A 17,979-nucleotide genomic window follows, 5' to 3' on the forward strand; every position below is an offset into this window, starting at 1 on the left:
ACCACTGGAGTAACTGGTTGATTGATCTATTGATCTTGATCTGCCTGAGAAAGCACAGGGCAAGAGGGCCGGTGTGGCATGGAAGGGGCCGTTGAAAGGACGAATATCGTCAATAGTGCAGAGGAGGGTCGTGGATGCATGTACTGCTTGATATCCGGTATATCCCTCCAGGTCGAGGGAAGTATAGCATCCGTATCGGGTTCGTGTGCCTGGGGGAGCTCTGGCAGAGGAGAAACGGTCCATCTAAAAGAACTGGAAAGACAACGGATATATACGCCCTAAGCCCGAAGCCCCAAGCTCAAATCTTCAAGGATGAGCCCCTCCAGGGTTTCCCATGTCTCCATTTCTCTCCGCGAACGGTCTGATGCCCGACATGACGCCAACACATCCCCCACCCAAAGCCCGCGCACAGACCGTGATGGGATCGATCTATTTGGAGACCTGTCACGTCCCCTCTTTGTGATTGACAGAGTACTGTCCCTCGACGGTACTCCGTCCTGCTGCGCTGTGCGCGTGTGGAGCAAGCTTGAAGCAGACAATCCAGACATGCGCCCTATGTGACCAGTCATGAACCCCGCGATGAACCCCTCGATGAACCGGTTTACTTCCCCCCAACGATGTGCACACTGCCCGATCCCCAACATCGCAGGAACCACTCGATCACGGGCACAAGATCTCTCCTACTAGCGCTACGCTCTTCTCTCCCCCTGTACGACACCACACAGCGGCAATTCCAGACCTCGCTGTGCGACCACAGCGAACCCGACCCAAAGCCGCCCTTCGTATTTTGACTGCTCGCACTCAGCCCGAGCGGGAGGCCCAGCAAGGGGGCTACTCTGTACAGCCTAGTTTGTAACTTCCATCGCGAGACCCGCTCTCCCCGTTTCTTGCGACTGGTCGTATTCTTGGGGCCCGTCTATCGACCCGCCATTCAGGAAGCCCAGCCCTACCGGACGCACGGGCTCAGGCAGCTCGACGGGGGAATGCGTGAGACCGGCCTTTCTATTCGGACGCGATAGGCTACTTGGCCCTGACTGCCAAGGCCTGTCAGGACACCCACTTTGGGCCGGCGCGATTTGAAACGCCCAGCTGAAACTGCGCGGCTCGCGCTGGCAGCCTCGGAGATTTCCAGGGTCCAATTGGCCGTTTGTTTCTAAACCCCGACAGGATCCATAGGGTATTACGTGATAATGATCATTAACGATTATGACTGGTTACTATGACTAGCCCTGGACTGACTCGGGTCGAGGAACCAAACCTAGCCCATAGTAGAGTTTGATGATCGCGCAAAGGAAGGGCCACGTCAAAAGTATGGAACTATGCAATGGTGGAACTGCGGATAAAGTTCAATTAAATGAATGATGGACCTGTCATACGGCTATGGTGACGGCGGGGGGATTTACCGAGACTCCACGCGCATCAGTGGGCCAGAAGAATACCCTCGCGTATACACTCCAATACAGTGGGCACCCTGGAGTACTTCCCGGTGTCGGCCGTGCCATCAGATCGATCTCCACACAAACCCCCTCCAGGACGAAGTGAACAGTCTAATGGAGCACATCTGAGCTTCCCAAAGGACGAGTCACAAAACCTAGATTGTTCCACGCGCCTGGCCACGCGAGCTGGACAAAATTCTCCTGCGATGCGCGTCAGGAACTGTCAATGGGGTCCCACGGCGCCGCCCAATCTATACCAGCCCCTCCGAAGTGGAACCCTTATCTTAGTGTGCGTCCGTACAGTAGGAAGAGACCACTAAAGCCGTGCCAACAAAAAAGGCCAACACTACACAAGCTCCACCAGGAACAGGAACGGGAAATCGGAAACAAGAACAGGGTATATGACACGTCCGTGAACGGGTTGGACTCCCATTGCGACGCCAAAAAGTAGCTGTAGCTTACGCCCCGACAAACAAAGAAACCAACAGGCTCTGGCTTCACAAGGCATTCAGAACCTGCTGCATAGCCATGGTATTCGAGTCCTCCCGACGCGAGACATACGCCCGCACTTCTTGGACACTCAGCTTAGCCTCCATCTGGCCGCCCGCACTCCTACCAGGCCCAGCCGAGCCCCCCGTGGCCCCGCTAGCCGCGCCGCCACGGATGCGCTCACGCAGAGCCTCGGCACCAATGACAAACAGGCTGCCAACCTCGAGCAGCACGTCCAGCGCGCCCCCGGGGCCCTTGACCTCGTCGTCAATGTCCCACGACTTGAGCAGGTCGGTGTATTGCGTCATGTCCTTGGTCACCATTAGCCCGCCCGGGCCGCTGACGGCAAACCGCTTGAAGTGCTCCAGCAGCAGCCCGCGCGTCCCAAGAGCAATTTCCGTCAGGACTTGGCGAACGTTGGATCCGCTGGAGGGGAGGGAGGCGCGGGCGATGTTGTGCAGCCGGGTCAGGAACGTGCAGATCGAGGCACAGGTCTGGTGATGCGGTGTCAGGTTTTTTGTTTTTCCTTAGGGGGAATTTGCTTTTCTCGATTGTTTTTGGCTCGTGCGCGGGAGGATTGCTTCGCTCGACCAAGGGGGAAAAAGAAAAGAACAGAAAAGGAAAAGGAAACATACCGGTGTTTGCAACATCTCCAGCCATGCCGCATTGTCACTCTCGCGAGGTCGGAAGTCGTTCTTCCTCTGACCCGACAGCAGGCGACTGACCCATGCCAGAGTGGCATCGATCGTCTTCTGCTCGATCGTGTTGATCTTCTCTTCAATGCGAGAGGTAGTCTGAGACGTACGCTTTTCCATATCGCGACGAGTGGTGATACTCGTCGCAGCTAGGGGAAGTAGCACCGCATTGACGCACATCACCATCAAAGTGGTAATACTGATCGTCGTCCGCACAGACAGGAGGTATCCAAAGTCGGGTTCGGTCTTACCCGATTCCTGCGCGGTGGCTGCCTCCATGGCAGCATCGAGGCAGACGTCGACGTAGCCATCGCCCATGGTAGCCAGGAGCAGAATCAAGAGAGCCGACACGTCTTTGTGGGTATCGGTGTTGACACTCAGCTCCAGCCCACGGCCCACGGCCTCCGCCAGCCACTTGAGCATGCGCTTGGCGTCGCTGAGGTTGGGCTGGCCATCCTCCTCGGCGAGTTTAATTTCCGTCAGCCGCTGGGTCTCGGGGACTTCTCCGATGTTGGCTATTTGAAGCAGCATCCGGCGCTGAATGGGGGACATATCAGGCGAATCGAGCCGACTGATGAACGCATCACGAGTGGTGGACAGCAGCTCTGTGGTGCCGGGGCGGGCCAAGGAAGCCATAAAGGTGGTGGCGGCCTTCTTCCGACGGGCGTGGTAAGAGGTGAATTTGAACAAGATCGCATGAAACAGCTCCTCTAGGGTGCGCTTCTCGCGCTCAATGTAGGAGGACCCGACAAAGTAGGGCACAAAGAGCTCCTCTAATTGCTGGTCGAGGAGCAGGGCTGTCTGGGAAGAAATGGGCTCCGGATGCTCGGTCAGCCCATGCGCCTTCAAGTCATCAACCAGCGCGCTGATGTAGCCTCGCGAGCTCTGCAGACATCGTAGGAACGCCAATGATGAGACCCCACTCGCTTTGTCTAGGACCATTTCAAGGCGCTGCTGAATCGATTGCTGAAAGACTCGCTGCAGGAACTTGCCCAGCACTTGTTCGTAGTAAGGGAACGCGCGTCGAATAATCGCAGACTCTTCTTGCACCACCACCTTGACTTCATCCAACAAGGACTGCAGGCTCGGTTCAACGCCGGGCAGCTCCGCATCTGGATCAGCCATTTTCTCCCAAGATTCCGCATCCCCGCCCACTTCCTCCGTGACCAATTGACTCCTATCAATGAAGAATTGATGCTGATTCACGAACAGCGCAATCGCACTGGACCCGCCATTGAAATCCTGTAATACTGTAGCACAATCCTTCATTCCTTCGAAATTCGCCTTGCGGTAGAAATCGTCAAACTGCTTCAGAAGGTCCTTCTCCAAAGTCTCCGAGAACTTCTCAATTATCTCCCGTGTATTCCGGCGCGGCGGGCTGTGCTCACTCAGGTCCTCAGACGAGGAATTCCCCCCGTAGGCGCCGTTGACTGGCTTAGAGGATTCCTGCCAGCTCTGCGGATCAAGCCGCTGGCTGATGCGCAACAGCTGCCGGGCAATATGCGCGGAGCGGACCTTGGCCTCAGCCGTCCCAGACCGTCGCAGGTTCTCCAGAAGCGAGATCTCGCCGCGATTGCACACGCCGTCCCAGCACTCCAGCAAGAAATGAGCGTCCAAAGCTCGGCGGCGCTGCCGGTCCAGTTCCTCCAGCCTCCTTCCCGTTTCCACTGCCATATTCCCCGTACCGCCGGCATTCTCCAGTCCCGCGCCATTGAGTGACGTGTCCAGCTGCTGGAACGACTCGATCGTCTGTCGAAGTTTGCGGCCGAGGGTAGTCAGGTTCTGCGAATGCTGGGCTTCAGCGCGCCGAACTGCAGCTGACAGCTCATTCTCGCGGATCTCCAGATCACCGGAGAGCTCGCCCAGGCGGCGTTGGGCATGTTCGAAGGTGCGGATGAGGGGTTTCGGATCGAAGGGCTGGTTGGCAGCACCGGCGGTTCCAGCAGTGGAGCGACGGTGGGAGATTGCGGTGTCAGAGAGGGCTTCGATGAACTCCTTGACGATGAAATCCCGGCTGGAGAAGTCTTCGAGCGTAAAGCTAGGGCCCTGGGGGAAGATGGAGCGGGCGAGGTTCGAGGAGACTATGGATGCACTGTCGGGCATCATGGCGACGGCGATTGCGGGGGAGTCATATGGGCTGCCTCGGGACCGGCTCAGTGGATTGAATCGGCCCGCTCAGCTTTGGGGGAAGTTGAAGTCGTGTTTGATCTGAATTAGAGAATCCGGGGAAAGCTGAGACTGGATATTCGATCCCACCAAGGGAGGGCGGCGAGCTATGCTGCGACGATCCGGTATAACACCTTTAGTCAGGGGCCGTAATTTAACTAACCCCAATGGGAATGACGCATAGTAGAATATCGGTATGACACTCTAGTTTATCTGTAATAGAGAAATTTGATTAAACTAAATAGGCTTCTAAATACCTCCAAATCTACCGTCCTGGTTAATATATCCATAAATCTCTGTAAATCAGTACACAGTGTAAATCCACCGGTACCAACGCACAGCACATCATGTGTCGCAGAGATCGAGCAGAAGCTTTCGAATTGGACAGACTGCGCTAGTCAATTGGGAGATGGCGAGGCAGTAGAAATAAGCAAATGGCAAGAGAAAATTTGAGAGAATGTAAAAGCTGAATTATGTGAAGATTGTTGAGAATGAGCAATTGAGCGTACGGACTGTCAATCTGTATTATTGTATTATGATGTAATATAATACAGTAGTACCTTGAATGCTTGAAATTATGTTATATCTATATTCGTAGTTGGATGTTCTACACTAAAGTTGGAATTAGAGGCTTCTTTCTCTCTTTGCTTTTATTTATTATTATCCTGGGCCAACTGACTAACTAGTCAATGAGTTTATAGACCTCACATCTTGATGGAAATTCTACCATGCAAACATCCCAACTAGTGCACAGTTGACGAGGGTTATATTGCAATGTAGCAGCTAATATAGTTCTAACTTAGCCTTTTAGAAACTTGTATAGAGGGTTGAGGGATACTAGGTATATACTCATAATCGTTTTCTCATGGTTGAGAACTTTCCTAGTTCAACCGGCTATAGTCCGCACTAGCCACTGACTGTCGGCTTGAATGAACACCTTGGCCACAAGAGACTACCAAGGACAGGCAGCCACACTGCGATTAGATCTCATGATCTGCTCGGCCGCTATAATCTAGTCGCTAGATTAAATAGCACAAGCATCACCGACCTAGTGCGGACCTAGGAGCAATCAAACCAGGTCCAAGTACTCGCGGAAAGTTATTTGCATGTGGCCGCAGAGGCTCTTACAAGTACGACGGCTTCCCGCCAATCCTCATTTCTCCCAACCCGCACCACCATGGTTTCCCGAGCCGACCGCGAAATCCTGCGCGCGGAAATCCGCTCGCGCGGCGGCAAGCTTAATGCCGCCGATCGTGAGAACCTGTTGAAGCCATATTTGCCTGACCCGGCCGAGCTGGCGAGCTCGAGCTCGAGCTCGAGCCCACCGCGGCGATCCCGCGCCTCAACCTCGTCCTCCCAACGCCGCCAGAAGCCTCGCAAGAAGCCCGTCCGCACGTTCCTAAAATCACAACTGCATCATTTGACCTACGCGATCACCCATATAGTCTTCGGGATTGTGGTGCGCCTGCTCCAGGCCTACCATGCCATCGTGGATCGGGTCTTCGCCATCGTCTACCACCACCACCGCACGCCCGAGCTGATCCGCAAGGATGTCCGGGGTTTGAAGCGGCTGCCACAGCACCTGAGTGTGATCCTGACGCTGCAAAAGGAGGACGATGCACTGTCCGTGTTAATGGACGAAGTGGCCGAGCTGGCTGCCTGGAGTACCTGCGCGGGGATTGCACAGCTTAGTGTATACGAGAAGTCCGGTAAGGTCCTAGATCTCCAGGTCTCGTATTGAGCTCTTGCAACCAACATGCTAATGCACCACTGTCCAGGCGTCCTCAAATCCTGCATCCCGGCCTTGCACGAGATCATCTCCACCAAGCTGGCCTCGTACTTCGGCACGCCCTCTCAACAGCCTTCCCTGCAGCTCTTTGCCCCCCACCACCCCGTCCACGGCAACGCACCAGACCCCAAGTCCGAAAGCCCATCCCTGACCCTCCTCCTCCTGTCTTCGACGGATGGCCGCGAAACCATCGTCGACCTGACCAAGACCCTGGCCGAGATGTCGCAACACGGCAAGTTGGCGCCCGAGGATATCACGCCGGAACTGGTGGACGCGGAGATCAGTGAAATCACCACCCTGCCACTACAAGCGGGTAGTGACGGTCGTGCATCTAACACTCTGAAACCCGAGCCAGATCTTCTGCTGGTGTTCGGTCCCTTCTTGAAGCTGGACGGCTACCCGCCGTGGCAGATTCGGTTGACGGAGATGTACTGCACCGGCGACCGCAGTCACGGCATGACTGGCTATGGGGAGGCGGTCGAGTACCAAGGCTTTATGCGGGGGTTGTGGCACTATGCTGGAGCACAGATGCGGTTTGGTCGCTGAGAAGGGAGGAAAGTTGGGTTTATGGGAGCAATACGAAAATGAGTTGAAATTGCATGGTGGGTTTCCTACTGTTTGTTATACCCTATCAGCATCGACGAAGAGGTGTCTATTACCATTGATATTGTTAGATTTTCATGACTTTTGCAGATGTTAATTTGGAAAGAATCCCGCTGGATGATCATCATTAAATTATATGTTATATGTTATTGGTATCACTATGCCACGTCATAAAAGGAAAAAGAACCACAGGATGATGCCGAGAATCAAATGCTATCGCCGTGCCGAACAACATGGAGAAGAAGGAAGGAGGGAGAGGTAGAAGGTAGAAAGTGCAGGTCCGAGGGCATGTGCATACACTAACTCACTGCCGTCTGGAAACGATGAGTTGGTCAAGAGTTTGCCAAGCCTGGAAGGGGAGTAAAGGTCGTAGGTGTCGTGCGGTCGTTTCTGTTCATGATTTAAATTGCGTGAGGCACGACGGATGTTTATCCACCCATTGTGTGACAATTCGTCCCATCCAGCGTCCACCCAGATGCCATCGAACCCGCTGACCAGGGCGCCGAGTGGCCCCGCACGCAGTCGAGGCATCTCACAATCTCAGTGCCTATTTCCGTGATACCCTCGACAGCACAGCTAGAGCAGATTTTCCGTCTCCGTCCCAAGGCCGCCCCGTGGAGGTCCTCACTCGGCGCCGACCAATCCGGCTCGCCGTCAAAGGTTGCGTTGATCGAGCCGGGGCAATCCCGAGCATCGCACTGGCGAAGACAGATGAAGCAGGCGCGCTCACCACAGAGATCACAATCAGCGTAGGCGTCGAGGACTTGTCGTGTAGTTGGGCGCCGGTGGCAGATGTGGCATGGTCGAAGAGCGGAGGGGGAAGTTGAGGGGTAAGAGAGTGGCACGATCGTCTTGGGCGAGACAGGTGGAGAATAAGGGTCTTGCGCAGGGGCATAGACATTGGGCGAGAGGAGGGAGGATTGCTGGTGTGTTGAGAGGGCGAGATATGGAGGCTGGAGGTGACGGCGTTTGCGAGGGAGACAGCGGGGGCGGAAAGATAGGTCACTTCCTTCTATCGGGAGCCGGGACAGGGGGAGCGAGCAGTTGCTGTCGTAGTCGGTACGCTCTACACGGAGCGGAATGAAGGATGAACTGGATGTGATCAAGGGGAGTCAGTAACGAGTCTTGCCGGGGAGAAACAGGCAAGCTCAGATATGACCGTGCAGGATGGCACTTACGGACGAGTCAAAGTGGTGCTGTCTTCATGGTCCCGCTTGCGTTTCCTCCAGCTCGCGACAACGGAGTCGATGGGTTCTGAGAAGCTTGGCATTGAGAGGCAGAATAGCAGTCCAGACAATGCATTGACCGAGCCAAAAATACCTAGTGGACGGTTGGTCGAGAGGCGGTGTTGATTGAAGTTGGGGCAACGGCGGAACGATGAAAATAAAGCTCGGGCCCGGCCAAGTCACGGTACCTGGGGCCTCACCACTAGTGGCCGAGGCGTCTCTGGTACCCACTTGGACTCCATTGAGATAAACATCTTCGTGTTTCTTGTTATCTCGATGGATTGAGCTGGGAGAGTGGACCATAGCTTCGCCGGCACAATATTGAAGTAATATGTACGGATATATACAGGAAAATGAAATAAGCTTGACATGGATCAAATCAGTATAATCAGCCACCGCTGAATCACCGTGGAGATTGAGCTCAAGATTCGGCGCCATTCAGCAGGGTTCACTCAGAACTCAGCTCAGTAGGGTGCGTAGGTCAATGCTCAGTAGGGCGCCCCCTATGTTCGATTATATAAGCTCGCTGACCGTAACTATGAAATATGTGTTCCGCACCGGGTTCCAGCTGAGCCTGACGGAAAAAGTTGAACAATAACTAACGTAATTCCCGGCCGACCGAGCAACCCGGCCGACCGAGCAACCCCATCCAAAATCATGCTTCTTTACCCACCTACCTAATTCAACCACCTACTATGCCACCACAACGCGTCAAAAACGCGTCAAAATTGGTTGACCAAGAGGGCAAGTTCTTATTGGCTATTGATGATATCAAAAATGGCCGCATTAAGTCTGTCAACGCAGCAGCGAAGCTATATAGAATACCGCGTTTAATACTACAACACCGCGTCGACGGCCGACCCCTACGCGTTGATAAACGCCCATCTAGCTATAAATTAACCTAATTGGAAGAGGATTCGCTTGCTGAGTGGGTTATCTCTATAGATACGCGTAGAGTAGCGCCTAGGCCGTCTACTATGCGAGAAATGGCTAATATTCTATTAGCTACGCGTAGTAAGAACCCTCCGGCTATAGTAGGCAAGAATTAGCTATTAAGCTTCGTTAACCGACGAGATAAGCTTCGTTTAGCCTTCTTACGACGCTACGATTACTAACGTACCTAAAACGAAGACCCAAACTCACTACAAGCCTAGTTTACGACCGTCCGACGTATTATTAATAAGAAAGGTATCCAACCGGGGGATATCTATAACTTTAATAAGACGGGCTTCGCTATAGGTCTTATAGCTACACAAAAAGTGGTTACGAGAGCTAAATATTACGGTCGGCGATCGCTTTTATAACTAGGCAATCGTGAATAGGTTACTGCGGTCGAAGCAGTAAGCGCTGACGGCTATTCGCTGCCGCCCTGCGTGATATTTAAAGGCAAAAACTTCATCGCTTCTTGGTTCGACGAACAGCTTTATCTTCTAAAAGACTAGCGTATCGAGGTATCGCTAAACGGCTAGACAACCGATGAAATTAGCCTTCGTTAGCTACAAAAGCTTTTCATCCCAGCGACGACGACGCGTACGAAAGGGAAATATCGGCTGTTGATTCTTAATAGCCACGGTAGCCATCTTACACCTCAATTCGACCGAATCTGCGCTAAAAATAATGTGATACCACTTTATATACCTCCGCATAGTTTATATCTCTTATAACCGCTTAACGTTGGCTGTTTTACTATATTAAAACGCGTATACGGCCGCTTCGTGAGCGATCTAGCTCGCATATTATATAACCACATCGACAAATTTGATTTCCTCGCTAATTACCCTCGGGCGCGCGCGGAGGCCTTTTAACCAAATATTATTCAAAGCGCCTTCGCAGCCACTGGTCTTGTTCTAATTGACCCAGAACGGGTACTTTCGAAGCTTAATATCTTACTCAAAACACCGTTACTACCGAATAGCCGGCCAGCTACCAGCGATAGCTATTTTAGCCCAAAAATACCTAGAACCGTCGTTCAACTTAAAAAATCAGCTTTATTACTTAAAGATCTATTAAAACAACGGTCAAATAGCCCTCCGAGCCCATCAAAAACCGTTCTAGATCAAATCATCAAAGGCCACTATATATCGCTTCATAACCTTACGATATATACGCAAGAAAACGCTGATCTACGCATAGGGAATAAGAAAATACGCCAAAAACGCACACGATCAAATCGGCAGATAGCTCACGAAGGAGGCCTATCGGTCGAAGAGGGTCAACAGCTAGTTACGCAGCTAAATTAGCCAGTTAAAGCTAATCGGGTCGTTTCGCATAAGCAGGCCGATGAGGCTATTCAACTAGCCCAGCCAGCAACCAGGGCACTACTAAGGTGTAGTGGGTGTAGGGGAATTGGCCATAAGATCAATCAATGTAAAAATCGTCAGATATAGCTAAATTGATGCGTTTTGGTTGATATATTTTGGTTTAAAATTTCTATAGGGGGGTGGGGTTGCTCGGTCGGCCGGGTTGCTCGGTCGGCCGGGAATTACGTTAACTACTCAGAAGGATTATGACTAATCCTGAGTACTGCTCAGCTCCCACACCTAAGCGATACTCAGGATTCTATATTACTACATATAATCCTTTTTAGCGTAAGAAAATCGTTATTTACCACTGTTTAAGGCTTTTGCGAATATTCTTTATTGTCTATGCATTTTATTATAGTGAATTACTTAATTTGTAGGACCTAGAAAATCCTGAGTATCGCTCAGGTATAGGAGCTGAGCGATACTCAGGATTAGTCATAATCCTTCTGAGTAGTTAACGTAATTCCCGCCCGACCGAGCCACCCGGCCGACCGAGCCACCCTACCCCATTAGAAATTTTTGCATCAAAATATATCAACTAAAACGCATTAATTTAGCTATATCTGACGATTTTTACATTGATTGATCTTATAGCTAATTCCCCTATACCCACTACACCTTGGTAGAGCCCTGGTTACTGGCTGAGCTAGTTGAATAGCCTTATCGCCCTGCGGCTGTACTACTACTAGAGTATCTTTAATTAGCTGATTCAGCTGCTGAACTAGCTGTAGGCCCTCTTCGACCGTGAGGCCTCCTTCGTACACTATCTGTTGTTTAGATCGTGTGCGTTTTTAGCGTATTTTCTGATTCGCTGTGTGTAGATCGCTGTTTTCCTGCGCCAATAGCGCGGCCCCGTAAAGCGATATACAAGCGCCTTTGATAATCTGATCTAGTACGGTTTTTGATGGGCTCGGAGGGCTATTTGACCGATATCTTAATAGATCCTTTAATATCGAAGCTGATTTTTGCAATTGCACGACCGTCCTGGGTGTTTTTGGGCTAAATTAGCTGCAGCTAGTGGTTAGCCTACTATTTGGTAGCGATGGCGTTCGGAGTAAGATATTAAGCTTCGAAAGCACTCGATCTGCGTCGACTAGAATAAGACCGGTAGCAGCGAAGCTATTTTGAATAATATAAGGTTAAAAGGCCTCCGTGCGCGCCCGGGCGTACTCTGCGAGGAAATCGAACTTATCGATATAGTTATACGACGTACGAGCAAGATCGCTTACGTAGCGACCGTATACGCGTTTTAATATAGCAAAACACCTAACATCAAGCGGTTATAAAAGATGCGAAGAGTGTAGAGGCATACAAAGTGGTATAACATGATTTTCTGTGCAGATCTGGTCGAATTAAGGTGTAAGATGGCTACCGTGGCCGTTAAGAATTAAGAGTCGATATTTCCCTTTCGTACGTATCGTCGTCGCTGGAATGAATAGCTTCTGTAGCTACCGAAGGCTAATTTCATCGGTAGTCCAGCCGTTTAGCGAGACCTCGATACGCTAATCTTTTAGAAGCTTCTCGTCGAACCACGACGCTATAAAGTTTTTACCTTTAAATATCACGTATAGCGGTAGCGAGTAGCTATCAGCGCTAACTGCTTCGACCGCTGTAACCTATTCACGATTACCCGGTTGTAAAATCGATCGCCGACTATAATATTCCGCCCTTATAACGACCTTCTGTGTAGCTATAATCCCTATAGCGAAGCCGGTCTCGTCAAAGTTATAGATATCCTCCGGTTGGATACTATTCGCGTCGATAACATCTTGTACGGTCGTAAACTAGGCTCGTAGTGAGGTAGGGTCTTCGTTTTAGGCTCTTTGGTAATCGTAGCGTCTAGAGAATGCTGAACGAAGCTTAGGGCGTCGTTACACGAAGCTTGATAGCTAAATTTTTACCTACAGTAGCTAGAGGGTCTTCACTACGCGTAGCTAGTAGAATATTGGCTATTTCTCGCACTATAGAGGGCCTAGGCGCTGTACTACGCGTATCTATAGAGATTATCTACTCAGTAAGCGAATCCTCTTCGTATTGGGTCAATTTATGACTAGATGGGCGCACATCGACGCGTGGGAGGCGGCCGACAGCGCGGTGTTATAGTGTAGTGCGAGGTATTGCGTATAGCTTCGCTGCTGCGCGTATAGACTCGACACGACCATTTTTAATATCGTCAAGGGCTAATAAGATCTTGCCCTCTTGATTGGCTGATTTCTGAGCAGATCCAGAGCGAATTGGTGGCATGGTAGGTGGTTGAATTAGGTGGGTGGGTTAGAAGACGCGTTTTTTGATGGGGTGGCTCGGTCGGCCGGGTGGCTCGGTCGGGCGGGAATTACGTTAGTTATTGTTCAACTTTTTCTGAGTCAGGCTCAGCTAGGTGCCCGTTACGCACCCTACTGAGCTGAGTTCTGAGTGATCGCAGGTCAGTAGGGCCCTCCTGAGACCTTAGTAGGGTGCGTAGGTCAATGCTCAGTAGGGCGCCCCCTTTGTTCGATTATATCAGCTCGCTAACCGTAACTATGAAATATGTGGTATCCTGAGGTTACGCACCCTACTGACCTAGACCCACTTCTTAACTATGATTACCCCCCCGCCCCCTACGGGCGCGACTATATTTAGGATCCAGTGATTGGCCACTATATAATTAGCTACCATAAGCCTATATCAGAACAAAGGATATCGAATCCGTATGCAGATATCCTATTTACAGTCAAAGGCGCATACAATTCGATTAACTGCTAAGGGGGGTTTAGGGGGCTTAGCCCCTTATAAAAGAAAGAAAGCAGATCTGTACGTTGATGATTAATGGTTTACGAACGAATCGGAATCCAGTATAGGCGGCCGCTGAGCGCCGCAGTGTTATTTCCCAAGACCGTCGGGCGCTGGGATACCTTGTATACCATCCGATACACTCATAAAACAGACGAGATCTTCATAAAATCTGTCTATCACGTGGCATTCTATGTTTGTCTTGTTTACAGGACCGCAGGACCGCACCAAACCGAAGTGGTGCGGTCCTCAAAAAGTGGGGTGATCTTTTATCTGCTCTTCTTGATTTCTATCGTCTCGTGGAGCTACAGTACGAGAAGATTCAGGCAGAACTTGCAGATCAGGCAGTCCGCCGACGATTACAAGCACCATTTCTGGTACAGAAGGTCCTCCAGCGAATCTCAGTTTATGCGATTGAGAACGTCATGAAATAATTTGCACTGTATCTACCGGTAGGAGGCCTAGGAAAAGTTCGTATTCCTGGGGGCTGTATATATGAATCGGCGACGACGAGCGGCTTCCCATGTATCCACCTGATGCAGGAGTACTGGACTGCAAAGAGATCTTTCTCTATGCACCATTTTCATCCTCATTGGCACCTTGCTAATTCAGAGCGTGCACAATTTAGCGCTGAAATTGCTCTCGTTCAACAACCCCAGGTTGTAGAGCGGCAACGGCGACGAGATACAGTACGGCGGATAAGATCATCATTTGAGATAGCTGATTCGCAGCAGGATGCAGCATTAGGTAAAATATCCCGTCGGCAGCGCGAGAAGAATCAGCAGCAACAGCAAGATCAGCAAAGTCAGCAAGGTCAGCAAAGTCAGCAACATCAGGAGGGCCAGCAGGGCCAGGAGGGAAGGCGAGGTAAGAAGCGAAGGCGCGGGTTTAATAGGAAGTATGAGGGGATACCAGCGGAGATAACCCATATTTTTGAGATTTAGTGAGATTCGTTGATTTCTGCAATATGATTCGAACAGCCCCTCTTTCCTAATCGAGCTAGTGCATTGGTAGATAGTGAATTAATTGAATATCTTAGAAGAGGGGGGTGGTATTAGGTGATAGGATAGGTTGTTGGAAGATAGGAGGGGTAATTAGAAGGGGGGAGTATTGCGAGATAAAAATAAAGGGGAGTTTTAGTATTCATCCCGAGTAATACACATACTACGCCTTACCGAATAGGGTTAGTCCGTGTATAAATAGCAATTTGGGGGTGTACATTTAGCAATTCTCGTTTTTTACCTGCTCCAACGCCGGGGGATCGCAAACTACCCGGAAATCCTACGCATGTGGCATATCCTGCCCGCCGTGACTAACAGACACATCGTTTTACAATCGTCTTTATAATTAGCTTGAGAACATCGCGCTTCCACCCCGGTAACTAGCCACACCTAGCGTCAGATAAGACAAGGTCCAGGAGATCCTGTGGCAGCATTGTCCGTCGCCTTTAACAAAGCGGCATACCGTGGCAGCATAGATAAATAGGCCATCGGCTCGCTTAATAAGATACTCAATCTTGTTATTTCCAGGCCAGTTCGCAGGAAGATCCTCGAATTCCTCTCTTATTTCACGAATTTGTATCTCTAATAAATATTGCTATGTCATGGTCCACAGCAGCCATGGTTCTTGAGGCATCTTACACTGCTCATCATCTCGTTATCGGCGGTGAAGTCGATGCGGCGCACGATCGGGCTTCCCGGCGGTTTCTTGCATATAGCGTTCGGCGGTTAACCCATCCGTAAGGCGGGGTAGCACTCCGTATTTCATCCTTCAAAACTTCCTCAGCTACCCCACGGCCTCACCCTTTATCATCCTCCATTCGCCAACTCCAACATTTAGGATCTTGGCATCATGCCGCAACCTGGAAGCTAAGCCAGTGAAACGCTCTTAACCGTTTACACCGCCTACCTCATCGGTATGAGATGGGAAGGAAGGCACTAATGTTCTTCCAAGCTTCTGACTCTCGCATGCAGATACAACGCATGCAGATACGACCTTTTGGTCTTGTGAAGTCGGCGATTACATGCTGCCGAACATGCGCGCCCCCGACGTAGCTTGTGCGAGCTTATAAGGATATAAAGGAGCTTGGGAAGCCCACAAAGGATGGTGTCTCGATCTTCACTCAAAAACTTTCAGCCTACCTGTTCAAAATGAGGGCCTCGAACCTTTTCCTCCTCCTCCTCTCCCTCATCGGTATCGCAGCCGCGTGCTGCGCTGCGAAAAGCAGCACCAGCTGTTGTGGAAAGGGCAAATGCAATATCTTTTGCTGCAACTGTGACGGAGGTAAGCTTCCCCCTTCCATAAAAAACAGATAGATCATCGGCTTAGAACGTCCCAGGCTGCAAATCCCGCGAGGAATGCTGCCCATACGTGTGCGGCCATGGCTGCATCCAGGCCGGCGAAATGCCTCGGGTTTGCGCGAGCATGTGCAACAAGAGGTGCAAGGAGCGGTCGCGCGAGCTAAGCGAAGAGAATCCATTTGCTGATGTTGATGCGGCGTGGCTGGCTATGTCCGATGACCAAATGTTCGAGGCTGTCCGGTCCGACGATAAGGATCATTTCACCTATGAGGAGTTCTTGAAGCAGTCGGTTTGGGAGGATAGTTCGGATGTGAGGGAGTTATTTGATAGGTATTTTGTGCCAAAATTGGGGGTTGCGCTGCTAGACTTGTTGACTGACGACTCATTGCTTACAGGTTTGATCGGAATAAGGATGGTGTTATCACCGTGGATGAGATGAGGGAGCCGGAGGAGGAGGGGAATCCGAATCAGAGCGAGAATCCGGCCCAGAGGCCGGTTTCGACGGCAACGGTGACGGCTGAAAGGCGGGACGAACTTTAGGCGATGGGCATGCTTGCATGTCTTGCCCAACTCGGCGACGCTTTCGACTTTTTGTATTGTTCTACTCCAACATTTTATAACGAACCTACCGGCCTGTTTTAGCATCAACCCACTCCCAAATTCCATACGAATGAATGCATTCACAGTCGAGTGTTGATTTGTGGTCTGGACCCCATGCCTTCTCCTTTCCTTGCAGCGCCCGCTGGTACATCTTCTCGGCCTCGTCCAGCTTGCCCTGATCGGCGTAGAGGTTGCCGTGGCAAGGTTGTGGACTGTATTCAGGGTGGATGTGTGGTCAGGACCTAATGCCTTCTCTCGGCCTGCGAGTGCTCGCTCGTACATCTTCTCCGCCTCCTTCAATTTGCCCTGGTCAGAGTAGAGATTCCTCGAACCGTCTATTGCATCCCAGATGGCGATGTCATGAGTCAGCCGATTGCTATCCCACCCCTGATATACATAATTTGCATGGTCTAGCAATCGCTGTTGGACCTCCCAATAATTTTGGATAGTTTCATCGGGTTCCATGTACCCAACGGATACCAATGCAAGTTCGTCCCATCGATGTCAGTACACCAGTCTTGTACAACAGGATGCATGGTGTAGCTTCCCTCTTGGTGTTTGACTGCGACAAGCGAGAACTCAACAAGAGTCTTCATGTTCTCTTTGAAAGCAAGTCGATTTGATACGACACTGTTAAACCACATTGGCCGATTCAAGCTATGAATACCACATGTCACCAATGAACGGCAGACCTCAGCAACATTAGGCAAACAAGATACCCGCCGCCGGTAGACATGCCACCGATTACACCTCACGAAGTTAAGAACGCTGTCAAGCGGCCGAGTGTAGACCGAGCGCTAGGCACGGATACCATCCTAAATAGAGCGCTACAAGCAGCAGCCGACACTCTGGCGCCTTCCCTCACTAAGATATTTAATCAGTGCCTACACTTGGGTTACTGCCTAGCGTACTTCCGGGAAGCCCGTACGATAGCTCTCCGAAAGCCTGGGAAAGATGACTACTTGGAGCCGAAGTTATATCGCCCTATTGCGCTCCTTAATACACTAGGTAAGGCCCTAGAGGGGGTGATTGCCTTACGGCTTAGCTTCCTCGCCGAAAAATACTAGTTACTCCCGAAGAATTACTTTAGAGGGCGGAAGGGACAGGGATGCGATATAGCCCTTTATGCAGTGACAGAGGCCATTCGGAACGTATAGAAAGTAAAGAAGGTAGCGTCGATTCTCTTTCTCGATATCTTAGGGGTATTCAATAACGTTTCCCATCAACGCCTACTATATAACTTAAAGAAATAATGAATACCGCTATAAATCATCGCCTAGGCGGACAGCGGTGGGCGTGCGGCAAGTTCTCGCAATTGATGGGGGGTCATCTCTGTATAGAAAGATAGGAAGAGGCTAAGGCAGCTCACTAGGAGGCTCAAGTTAAACCGCCGATCATCGGCAGTTGGGACTCAAGCGATCCAGGGAAAATGGCAATTGGGCAGGTCGGCAGTGAGACGAGAAATCATAGCAGTAGGGCCAGCCCATCCGCCAGGAGATACGGAGTATAGGGTCTAGGATGTATGTGCTCATACAGAGTACGGGGTACTGTACTGTAGACTTGACAGTGCACATGACCTGACCTGGGGGCTCAATTGCTAGCG

At 51.0% G+C, this 17,979-nt stretch overlaps 5 protein-coding genes across 5 annotated transcripts; 2 read left to right on the forward strand and 3 right to left on the reverse strand.

The window, feature by feature from the left end:
* Nucleotides 1-1,933: 1,933 nt before the first annotated feature.
* Nucleotides 1,934-4,726, reverse strand: N7482_007672 (exocyst subunit SEC10; the record flags this gene model as incomplete). The annotated part of the gene is made up of 2 exons (XM_056689796.1): nt 1,934-2,419; nt 2,561-4,726. 2 exons carry the CDS (start codon nt 4,724-4,726, stop codon nt 1,934-1,936), a joined length of 2,652 nt encoding a protein of 883 aa, XP_056542225.1.
* A 1,237-nt stretch (nt 4,727-5,963) lies between these two features.
* Nucleotides 5,964-7,121, forward strand: N7482_007673 (ditrans,polycis-polyprenyl diphosphate synthase; the record flags this gene model as incomplete). The annotated part of the gene is made up of 2 exons (XM_056689797.1): nt 5,964-6,495; nt 6,565-7,121. 2 exons carry the CDS (start codon nt 5,964-5,966, stop codon nt 7,119-7,121), a joined length of 1,089 nt encoding a protein of 362 aa, XP_056542226.1.
* Nucleotides 7,122-7,606: 485 nt separating this feature from the next.
* Nucleotides 7,607-8,448, reverse strand: N7482_007674 (uncharacterized protein; the record flags this gene model as incomplete). Its single annotated transcript, XM_056689798.1, has 2 exons — nt 7,607-8,270; nt 8,357-8,448. The coding sequence occupies 2 exons, from the start codon at nt 8,446-8,448 to the stop codon at nt 7,607-7,609; spliced, it is 756 nt and encodes a 251-aa protein (XP_056542227.1).
* Nucleotides 8,449-15,900: 7,452 nt separating this feature from the next.
* N7482_007675 (uncharacterized protein) lies at nt 15,901-16,316 on the forward strand (the record flags this gene model as incomplete). The annotated part of the gene is made up of 2 exons (XM_056689799.1): nt 15,901-16,106; nt 16,172-16,316. 2 exons carry the CDS (start codon nt 15,901-15,903, stop codon nt 16,314-16,316), a joined length of 351 nt encoding a protein of 116 aa, XP_056542228.1.
* Nucleotides 16,317-16,401: 85 nt separating this feature from the next.
* On the reverse strand, nt 16,402-16,841 carry N7482_007676 (tetratricopeptide repeat protein; the record flags this gene model as incomplete). Its single annotated transcript, XM_056689800.1, has 2 exons — nt 16,402-16,588; nt 16,657-16,841. 2 exons carry the CDS (start codon nt 16,839-16,841, stop codon nt 16,402-16,404), a joined length of 372 nt encoding a protein of 123 aa, XP_056542229.1.
* Nucleotides 16,842-17,979: the final 1,138 nt, after the last annotated feature.

Source organism: Penicillium canariense (genome assembly GCF_028826845.1).
Source record: "Penicillium canariense strain IBT 26290 chromosome Unknown utg000004l_segment0_segment0, whole genome shotgun sequence".
NCBI lineage: Eukaryota > Fungi > Ascomycota > Eurotiomycetes > Eurotiales > Aspergillaceae > Penicillium > Penicillium canariense.